Source organism: Culex quinquefasciatus, chromosome 1 (genome assembly GCF_015732765.1).
Source record: "Culex quinquefasciatus strain JHB chromosome 1, VPISU_Cqui_1.0_pri_paternal, whole genome shotgun sequence".
Classification (NCBI taxonomy): domain Eukaryota; kingdom Metazoa; phylum Arthropoda; class Insecta; order Diptera; family Culicidae; genus Culex; species Culex quinquefasciatus.
Genome location: NC_051861.1, coordinates 70,433,971 through 70,445,366, shown reverse-complemented (window position 1 = coordinate 70,445,366; position 11,396 = coordinate 70,433,971). Strand labels below are relative to the sequence as shown.

At 37.1% G+C, this 11,396-nt stretch overlaps 1 protein-coding gene across 2 annotated transcripts; it reads left to right on the top strand.

Annotated features, from left to right (window-relative positions):
• The first annotated feature begins 405 nt into the window (after window positions 1-405).
• Window positions 406-1,739, top strand: LOC119765169. Of its 2 annotated transcripts, none has more exons than XM_038248513.1 (3): window positions 406-526; window positions 895-1,208; window positions 1,276-1,739. In XM_038248513.1, the coding sequence occupies exons 1-3, from the start codon at window positions 474-476 to the stop codon at window positions 1,281-1,283; spliced, it is 375 nt and encodes a 124-aa protein (XP_038104441.1). In that variant the 5' UTR covers window positions 406-473; the 3' UTR covers window positions 1,284-1,739. The 2 variants fall into 2 exon arrangements, with proteins under 2 accessions (XP_038104441.1, XP_038104442.1); XM_038248514.1 differs by lacking the exon at window positions 406-526 and adding an exon at window positions 554-825.
• The last annotated feature ends 9,657 nt before the right edge of the window (window positions 1,740-11,396 follow it).

Genomic DNA, 11,396 nt, shown 5'->3' with positions numbered 1-11,396 from the left:
AAACACTCGACATGTCCGACATCGTTTTTTCCATCGATTTTGAGTGATCGACATTTTTAGTCGATGCTCCTTTGACAGTTGTAACCAGAGTGTCGATCTTGTTCTGACGTGATAGAGAAAATTTTCTAAATTGTGGTGCAGCTGGAATAAAATGTTTTCTCCGTTTTTTTAAATGTTTTTCTGGTTTATTTTCGCGCTCGCGTATCGTATCGTTTATCTTTTGCTTTCGGAAAGTGTTTTGTTGTGCGATTGGTGTTGGAAAAGTTGCTTGATATCGAATAATTTCATTGTAAACAGATGAAACTGCATCGGGAAATCAACAGCTTACAAGTATAGATTATAATCCGGCACTTATACTCCTACAGCAAATCTGTATAAAGTTGATATCGATATCAATATAGTTATGATTTTATCAAAACAAATTTTGTTTTAGTTTGTATTGTTTATATAACAAATTGCTGGTTGCTACGTACATGAAAAATGTGTGGCTGGTGCTCAAAAGAAGACCTGTTTTTGGAAATCCCAGGTAAGTTTTCGCTTTATGTTTTTAAATTGATATTGTGGAACCGGAGGGATGGGGATATTGACGGGTAGGGGGGAGGGTGTAGGGTTTGATGGTTTTAAGTCCTGCTAGCAAATGTATCCCTTTTCCACCTTATTTAGATAACTGAATGTTTACATATGTTTAGGACCTTATATAAAAACTATCCAACGCGCTCAAAAGATTAAAGATTAAAGATTTTGATTGTTAATAATTTTAAAAATTGACTTTATTTTAAAAGCCACGAGTTGTTACAGACAATGATTCTAAGAAATCAGTCATGCGTAAGTTAGGTTACTTAATTACATAGATAATTCAATGTAGTGGTTTTTTCTCTCTCTTTTTCCACGTAGGAACGTCAAGTTTATAAGCTCGACCTCGCTTTCAGAACCTGCAAAGGGCGGCGTTTCAATTCCGCCTCCAAACGAGCGTTCAGCAAACAGGCAGGCCTGGCTAGCGCTCAACTCCACCATCGAATGCACGAGGTGCTGTTCTTCGGAGGTCATGGCGTTCAAATACGCCGGTGCAGAACCTGCTGGAATGACCACCGTAGACTCGGCAAGCCTGGCGCTCATCACCGCCATCGAACGCAAGTGGTGCAACTCCCCAGAGGTCAGGAGACAAACCTGGCGTTCACGCCGGTGCAGAACCTGCTGGACCAATCAGCGTAAGTTTGAATACTTGAAAAAAGAACATGTTTATTTCAATTACTTTTCATTTCTCTATTGACTTAGGTACATGATTATTCGGTGTTAAATTACGCCAAACTGACGCGCGCTGGAGGTCGGAACGACCACCGTAGAACCGGCAGGCCTGGCGCTCAACTCGACCATCGAACGCACGAGGTGCTGTTCTTCGGAGGTCATGGCGTTCAAATACGCCGGTGCAGAACCTGCTGGAACGACCACTGTAGAACAGGCAGGCCTGGCGCTCATCTCCGCCATCGAACGCAAGTGGTGCAGCTCCCCAGAGGATGGCCTGGCGTCATCGAACATCCCGAAAGCATGCGGTGCAGTCCCCTTCCTCCCAGAGGTCAGCTGACATTCATCACCGCCGGACAAACAGAAAGAAAGGAAATCAGACTTGAAAACGCATTTTTACGTTGCCAGATAATATTAGAAACTCAATGTTTTTTTGTTGTTTTGTGTGTATTGTAGGTGATAAAGCGACATTTATCTTTGAATAAAGCCTTAAAATTTGAAAAAAAATGTTCATTTTATTATAACATAACCTAAAAATCCGAAATGACAGCACACGACAAAAGTACGACATCCTAAATAACAAAACCGTGCGACGTCGGTCGAATGTCGTACGACAATGTCGAACAATTTCGATGATCGATCGTACGACAAATACGACATTTTGGTGCAAAAACGTATGACATTCGTGCGAAAGTCGTGCGACATTGTCGTGCGACGTCGTACGATTGCACGGACGACAAACGACGGACGTCCGACGGACTTTTCAGTCAGGGTGGTGCCTTCCTCGCATTCATAAAGTGAATACACTACACAGCTTTTTATCAAAATTTCTGAGATCCAGCCTCAAAAAAGTGAATTAAAAACACTAAAGTACTTATAACTTTTGATTGGGTTGTCAGATCTTCAATCTTTTTGGAAAGGTCTGAGTCGATATGTATATAGATGAGAAAACGATAAAATAAAATAGTTCTGTGAGTAAAACATCAATTAAAATGGAACGAAAACCGAGATTTGAACGAACTTGCAATCGATTAAATTGCAGCTAATACACGCAAATAACATTCCCAAAGGGCGTAGCTCCAAAACATCACTGTTTACACGGAATTAGATTCCAGATTCGGTTACTATAAGACAGCATACCCTGACCTTTAAGACATATGCTTGCAACGTCGTGTAATTAGTAGGCCTTGCTTCTGAATTCTGAGAAATTTAAAAAATTGTCACTTTTTCTCACTAAAACTCAAATATCTCGGCACTGGAGTGTCGAAATTGAATTTTCTTAGAAGGAAAAATGTTCGCCGTGAAATTTCCTACAAGCTACAAGCATTGGTTTTGCTGGGAAAATTCTGAATTAAATGAAGAATTCTGGGAAAAGTTTCGAAAAAAATGCAATTTTTTCGACATAAATCAACCTGGGAGAAGCCAAAAACTTAATTTTTGGTCTAATATTGATAGTGCATCTTAATCTATGGACAAAAACCTATCGTTTAAGTAAAATACATTCCAGATTGAACCAGTTTTTGTATTGATTCCAAGCGATTTTAGAAAATTCGCTCAAAAGGTGATTTTTTCACTAAATAGGGGGTTAGTCTAACATCATAATCTATCATTTAAGAAGTGAGCACCTGAAATTCCTCGACATGACCTCAAAATGGGACAGGCTAATTTAAATAACACACGTACAGACATTTGTTCAGAATTTGATTCAGAGTTGATAGGTATACGTGGTCTACGAGGTCGAATAAACAAGTTCATTTTTCGAGTGATTTTATAGGCAATCAAACGTCAAAATTACCCCCCACTAGAGGGCGCTGAAACTTGGGGTGATGTTTTCATTATATCCTACAGCGAGTAAATTGGTTTTAAATTTGAAATTGTTTTATTTCATCATAAAATCGACATTAAAAGCAAATTATACCATTTTCAGGTAAGATTGCTTAATTGATATAAACGAACATATTTTTGTGATGGCCGTTTTAACCAGTTAATTATCTGATTCAAAATAAGGGAATGTTTTAATCAACCAAAACCTAACTAATCAATTGAGAATGTAGATTATTCATGTGGACAAATATTTTTTAAAGTCACTTCTACCATAAAAGCAAAGCTCTGCTTGAAAAATGATAATTGGAATGATTTTCAAAATTAGCAATCTAACCTCTTTCTCGCGTTTTCAATCCTGGTCTCAGAATTTTCAATGAAAAAGGCAACTTAACAAAAAAATCAAAAAGTCAGTCGATAGAACTTTTTATTTCTTACCTCCTGTTAGTTTTTTTTATTCCATAAGATCAATTTTTTTTTTTTAAAAAGCCCTCAAATCTTTTTCACTTGCCTTTGCGCTTATCGCGCAAAAACGTAAACGTAACCTTGCACCAAAGTTCTTCTACTCGAATGTAGGTGGCGAATCGAGTTTTTAGCTTTGGTTTTGGGGGCCTATAGCCTTTCCTCATTGAGGTGAGGTAGGCAAAACGTTTAGTGGAGTTAAAAAATTAGTTAGGATAAGCCAAAGGCTTCCAATCTTTAGGGCTTCAGCAGAATAAGCTCACATCTCAGGCTTCCTGTTTACGCTACCGAAACGGACGTAACACCTTATAATGTGGCCCTCTTAAACCTTGCGGTTTCGTTAACGGATCCGCATGCGTGTATCGTTCTTTTTGCGACAAGACTCCGCCTCCCGGGTCTCCTAAGTGTGAAGGTATGGTACGGGGAGAGGGCTACCGCTGCTGCCAAATTGCTACACCTAAAGTTAAAGACCAAGCGGATAGTCCTTCCGAAAAGAAACGAGAAGAAAGTAATATTTGGCGAGTGTATAGGGTAGAGGACCCAGAAATCGCCCACTTTATAGTGGCAATCTAGGAAATTTTATGAGAATTTTATGACAATTTATGGTTTTTTGTTCTATTTGTTGTAGAACGTTGATAAACTATTTGATTTTAAGTTTCCACAAGGTTTTTATCATTTACATGTTAATTTTTGATAAAATTTTGCGTTTTAATAAAGTGCTCTGAAGAGCCTATTTTCGCCCCCCTAAATCCAATTTTCGCCCACCCTTGGAACCAGTTTTCGCCCACGACAAAAATCAAGAAATCAAATGAAATTATGACACAAAGCTAAGCAAATATGGTCTCTTATTGATACACAACATGTTCCCGAAGCTAAATTTCATTGATGTGCACATATTTTGTCGTACCTATTATAAATTGAGGTTCAAAAAATCCTAGGAGTTTTTTTTTTTTAGATATCCTACTTATTTTGAGATTCTCTGTCTATTATAACTAAAACCAAAACATGTTCTCACTCTCACTAAAAAAATATGACTGAATCAAAATTTGTGATAAAACTCATGTGTCCCTGTTCACCCCAGATAAGGGCACACAGTTACAATTAGCTCCATGTTGTTGTTGGTTTTGTTAGGGAGCTTTAACCCTATGGGTCATTTGCTCCCGAATTGACTCAATATAAAACATCGAGTACCTCCTAATACAAATATTAAAGCACATGTGTAACTACTTCTCCATCCTCTGCTTAATTTGTTCTCCTATGTACCAGTAAACTTTTACAACATTTGAACAAAAACCCCTTATGAATGAAAGTTATTAAAATGATTATTTAACCTTTAAAAATTATCTAGAATGTTCCAAATATATTTTCAACCACATTTCGCTGCGATTAGAAAAGTTTTTATGGTAAACGAAAACTGGTTCTAGATAAAATCTTAAAACACAATACTAGATTTCGCCCTGGTCGAAAATTGGATCGAATGTTTTTTCATGACCCCAGAAATCGCCCACTTTATTTTATTGAAATAACCTTTGGTAAACGTTTGAAACAGGTAAATCACTAGATTTTCATGAAATTCAGACATACAGTGATCTAATGAATTATTCCTTTACATAATTTTCGGACAAAATGAGTTGTTTTCCCTCATTAACATTATTACCCGCTGTAGTCTAAATTGACAAAAATATGGCGGCTGCAGTAAGGCTTTTTTTGAAAAGCTTATAAAAACTTAATAAACAATAGAAATTCATTAGGAAAGTTTCAATTAGTACTAGAAATGAATGAATATGTAAACCTGCATAATAAATTCAACCGAAAAACGATATGAGTTTGCTAAATACAGATTAAATCCAGTAGGTGGGCGAAAACTGGAGCAGGGCGAAAACTGGGTCCTCTACCCTAGACCTCTCGCGCTTACAACAGAAGTGGCTTATATGGACTTAGTCACCGAACCATGGTGGCCGATACGAAAATGAAAATGAATCAGGTACTCTCGAATTTCAGGATCTATCCTCTCCATCCGTTACAGTACCATTTTACTACCGAACCATGCTCTTTATCTTCTCGTAAGCCGATGCTCAGTTCTGGGTATACTTTTTTATGCTATACCAGGGGTGACCAAAGTATGGCCCGCGGGCCAAACGTGGCCCGGGAGGTGATTTTTGTGGCCCGCGAACCCATTTTGAAAGATCATGTAAAATGGCCCGTTTGACACTTGTAAAGCGGTTTTATACTTTTTCAAAATTAGAATTACCGTCGGTGGGGGTGACATTGGGTCTGGGGGGTGAGATTGGGTTAAAGTGATTTTTGACGGATTTTACCATTTCTCAGGTTCTTCACAATGAAAATGAATTCTGTTGAAAGGGTTGTGTAGGGGACATCTTAGGATGACTTCGCTGAAAAAATCTCGTTCCTAGAACAAATCCTGTTATTTTGGCAGCTGTCTAAAGTTGGGGTACGTTTTTGCCCAAAAATGACCTCTCGAAAAATCATTTTTCTAATATTTTTGTTAGAATTGCTCGAAAACTACCCGAATGTTTGAAAATCTCCACTTCAAACACTGTAGCGTGTCAATACGATTCCCTCGAACAAGAAACACTGTTGGATGACTTGTTTTTACCATATCGTTGTAGTTGAGCATCATTTTAGTTTCATTTGACCCAATGTCACCCCCTCTGAGGGGTGAGATTGGGTAAATTTTCAAACAATAGGCATTTAAGGTAGTTTTCATCAAAATCCACCATATTTTGGGAAAATGTTAGTAAACTATCTAAGAACAAATCTACGTTGAAAGATTTTCGATGTTATTTAAATTGTTTTTGTTATTAAGAAAATACGAGAGGTGTATCGTTTTTTGACCCATAGTCACCCCCACTGACGGTATTACATTTTTATGCTGATCTTTTTTTGTTTATAAAAATAAGAATAATATTTTGATCCCCATTTCACGATACAAATATTTTGTCCAATAATCATAATAACAATTTCACACGTTTCAATTTGAGTAAACTAGTTAATATCGTCCAAACTTTCATCAAACATTTTTGGAAATATTTATAACACGTTCGAATTTGACTTTGGTAGAAATTTGTGCTAATTGCAAAAAGTATAGTTAATATCGTCCAAACTTTCATCAAACATTTTTGGAAATATTTATAACACGTTCGAATTTGACTTTGGTAGAAATCTGTGCTAATTGCAAAAAGTATTTTTTTTTTTTCATTATTAACACCTAAACTCTCAAGCTCCAGAAAAAGGGGGAATTTGAATGGAATTTCCCCCTTTTTCTCGAGCTAGGGAGTTTAGGTGTTAATGAGAAGTCATAATGACCCTTTTCATGAAATTACCATCAAATTTACTTTGCACTCAGAAACCTTCCCTCGGGATTCAAACTCATGACAAGTGGATAACGAATCTAATTGACTACCATTTGATTCAGGCAGACAAAATTTTGAAATCGGACGAATAAGGCTGATGGAAATATTATACAAAGCTTTTTATCTGGGTGATGAATAGAGCGAATGCGTAACGTGATTTCCGAATGATCCCACTTTGTTTACATTTACAAATTAGTAAACTGTTTAGGCACATGCATGACTTTTCCTTATTGATAAATGAGCTGTTTTATGTTTAGTTGTTTGTGTTTGATTTTGGCTAGTTTTTGATATTTTTTGCTGGATAATTTTGTGTGTGAATCAAATCAGATAGCTTCTGGATAAATATAACCCCATCGACTCCATAAACAATTTCAATTCATAACTATAAAAAATTACGATCTCGCCTTCAACTTTGTAAAGATTCCTTAACATCAACTTCAGGTCCTCAAAAGCCAAAAAAAAACATTCTTGAACAAAAAAAATTTTTTTTAGATGATCGATAACAATACTCTCTACTTCTAGCGAACAGTAAATTGGTTCCACATTGACAATTCTAAATTGAGGCCGTTTTGCGAACCACTATTCAGCACCCAGCTTTTTATAATTGGATCGAAAAACTAGGAGCTAAACTTTTTCTTCAAAAACTTCAAAATATCACGGAAATTTACGTGCAACTTGCTGCTGAAATCCATTACAAAAGCAATCAGAATCATTTTGATCATGGTCAAGTTTATTCAAAAATAAATTGAATTTTAGTTTGTTTTCGATGAATACGTGTTATTCGCCAAAATGTTTTTTTTTTTCGTCGAGAATACAATTTTTTGAAAATAATGATTGAAATTTAACTTTACGGGAGCTTAACAAATTTTGTAACATTTTTTCGTTGAAATTACATGTCACAATTTCCGAACTAAAAAAAATGAAATTTAAATGAAAATATAAGTTGAAAGTTCATACAACTTATTTTTTTTTTTAACTAAAACAATAAAATCAACATTACTGATAAAAAAGTAACATTTTGTCTTCTCTATTATTACTTTTTTTATTAACGGAAGTGTTTTAAAAATTACAGAAATTTCAGAAAACTTCAACGTATTTTTTTAAAGGCCTATTTTGTAAATTTGACCCGTAAGCTCATTTGAGCTTCAAATTTGGCCCGGCCTTCAAAAACTTTGGGCACCCCTGTGCTATACTGTCCCAGTTCGCAGAAATGTCACTTTTGAGTTTTGATGCAGTTTGATTCAGAATCTTCGCTTCGCTAGGAGACGGTGATTTTAGCGGATTGCAGACTGGACTTTCGCCATGTGATGTGATGATTGTCTAAGCCCAAGTTGCCTAGGAATCGATAATTGGCAAAAGAACCAATTCCACCTGAACCAGATTCTCACCACCATGGCAGCCGTCCATTGCCGGCCGCTCCCATCTTCACCGCGCACCAGGGACAAGGAAAGGGATTTGGAAGACGGGAAGTGTTGATGCTCCACTTGTTTAAGGGGTCAAGGGCAAGTCACCACGGTGTCCCCAAGTAAGTTTCACTTGGAGTTGGACGGTTTTTATGAAGGTGAATGGTCTGAGGATCCACCCTAGGCGAGTGGTAACGACCGTTGCGTTGTTGTTCGAATTCTTCGTGTGTTCTCATTTCTAATGGGAAAGCTTTCAGTTCTTCTCATCTCTTATTGGATGAATTCTATCAGTCGCCCAGGCTATTTATAGCGAGGTATTTTTAGATTCAAATTCAGCTGCGCTTGCAATCTTGCATGTTTGAGTTCTGATGTTCAACTTGCATTCAATTTGATTCTTTGTCCGATTCTTGGATTCAACTATACCAGAGTCTGATTCCTCCTCAAGCTACCAATGCTCCACGGTTAAGTGGAAAGCATTTTGCTTGCCAATCATAAGGACAGGGGATCGAACCCCCATCGTGAGCTTCATGTTTTTTTTATTAATTCCAAATTCAATGGAGTCCAGAACTTTCTCGTTAGGAGCAGATGGGTATCGAACCCAGAACCATTCGCTTATAAAGCGAACATCGTAACCAATTCAGCCACGACCGTTCCTGGTTTAATTTAGAACCTTTCGGAAAAACTAAAAATATTTAGTACTTTGTTCTAGAAACCTGGAGGAAATTTAACGAAAAACTTAACATTGGTCTTGTGATTTTCTTAGCTTACTGTTATGGGACATTTATGTGAACATGGCTAGTATACGGATCGCGCAAGTGTTAGGCTGGACAGTAAAATTTAAATAATCATCCATTTGTCTAAGGCTCTATAGGTTGGATTGCAAATGGAGAGGGACATAGAAAAAAGAAAAAAAAAACACGGCGATCACGAGCATGAGGTTCGTTAAAATGCATACGCTGAAACAGTTCTCCCCACGCGCGCATGAATCATGTAATACCACGACGAAAGACAAAAACTTTTTTTATTTATATTGTATGGAATTGCAACCAGTAACTTTCTAAATCAGATCATGACTGATACTGATTTCGAATGGAAGTGTCCCGTAGGGTGAAGGCACTCTTTTTGGCTCGTCATAAATCTGCTGCATTGATTATTATTGCAACAATTTAAACAATCTGAAAAGTTCAAATCGTTATCTTAACGTTTATTTTAATAATACAGGATAATTCACAACAGGAGCGTAACATACAAAGCAAAGTTATCCACTTTAACGACCCCCGGGTCTTTTGTGGTCTCTGTTGCAAGTTTCTGCTCATTTCTAGGCGTACGAAGGTTATGTGTGGTGAGAGTCACCCAAAACCTCTTTTACGCAAATGGACCGACGTTTTACTTCCCCGCTAACCACCGCACCACGAGGCCCTACATATAGCGTAACATACATCAATACTGGAAAGTAGAAACATCGGGATGCCCTTAGCTAACGCCACCGTTCCCGTAACAGATAACTTCCATTACATGGCCCAGCTGATGACTGATACCCCGAAGGGATTACACGAGTTTCGGGTTGTTTTTTTTTTTGCATAATGTGTTGTACATTCATTCTTTTTAGACCCACTTCCGGATTGCATTGTGGTTTGTTGCTTTGCCCCGAGTCTGTGTACCAAACAACTGTTTCTTTTGAAGCGTGTAGAATTTATAAATGCATTCAACGCAATATTTGTGGCACCGCAATATAAAACTGATAGACACGTAATAAAATGTGTTTTGCCGAAACGTGAACAGCCTCGCCATTTATGTCGGAAATTAGGAAGAAACTATCCTCATTGTATATTCCCAGCATGTTTAAAACTATCTATATTTAACTTCACCAGTATAAAACAGAATAAAGAGTTCAACTAATTCCAGTTTCAAAGCATTAAAAATTATACCCCATGACGTTACTACTCCTCCACGTAAAAGGACAGCTGGAAATGTGCCGCTTTCATGCTCGATAAATCATCATCGCGCTCGACCGAACCCTCCGCAACGACGCTCGTGCTATAAATCAATGCCACTAATCTCAACACTAACAGGATAAAATTAATCGTCGCAGCTTTTTATCCGCCTGATTAAGTCGGTTTGCAAGTATTATAACGTGCGCCCCTTCCCGTGCTTTGAGTCCTTTCGCTAATGGTGTCTACTTTCTGTACTTAATTCATAACACACAGCTTCAACAGCAGCGGGATGTAGGGTGGTGGTTTGAAGAAGGATGAGCATTAGGGTGACTAGAAAAAAGGGCCCCCAACTCGATGGACCGAACGTTTCTGAGAATTCCAGTGAAACCCCAACAATCCCAATGTTCCCACGTCTTAATGGTTCGGCAACTATTTTACAAAAAAAAACACAAGGTGGTTAGCATTGAGGCATTTGTTATTAACATTTGTCTTAACTTTGTTTCTAAATATCATATTTAATACAAAATTTAAAAACACAACACATTTGAAAAAGGATTTTCTCTCGGCAGCATCTGACATTTCAGTTTGACAGATACGCAGTTAATAATTTTTACAGCAATGTTTCTGTTTATTACCGAATTTCAGCAAAAGTGATGATTACTGAATCGCATTCAGTTATTTATTTTACTGAAATGGCAATCCAAGGTTTACTGTGAAAGTATTAAGGGGTTACACACACGTTAGAAATCACAAAATTTCATATTACAGAAAATTAATCGAATTTACTAAAAAGATGATTTTCAATCACTCTTGAGAGTTTCATTATTATTTCTTATTTCTTGATTAAATAGAGTAAGAGACGATTTAAGTCCAAAATTTTGCCTTGCGCAAAGCGAACTGTCAAACTTTCTAAGCGTTTTGCTCTCAACATTGATTTACGGGTGCCACTATATCTCGAGATGGGACGAAATATCTTGGCAATGATTTGGTTTAGTTTTATATATGCTTATGTTATTTTGTCTGGTTAAATTGTCTGGGGAACACATTGGTGATCAAATAAAATATATATAAATATAAGGAATGGGTGAAAATCACGTTTCAAACCATAAACTGCATATAAACAATATTGGAAGGGTTTGAGAGTTGATGTTTTATTATTA

What these genes read in the sequence shown, in the direction of transcription:
- LOC119765169 (XM_038248513.1), top strand. Translation starts at nt 474, where the DNA reads ATGAAAAATGTGTGGCTGGTGCTCAAAAGAAGACCTGTTTTTGGAAAT. An exon ending in CCTGTTTTTGGAAATCCCAG is followed by an intron (nt 527 to 894) that starts GTAAGTTTTCGC and finishes TTTTCCACGTAG; the next exon opens with GAACGTCAAGTTTATAAGCT.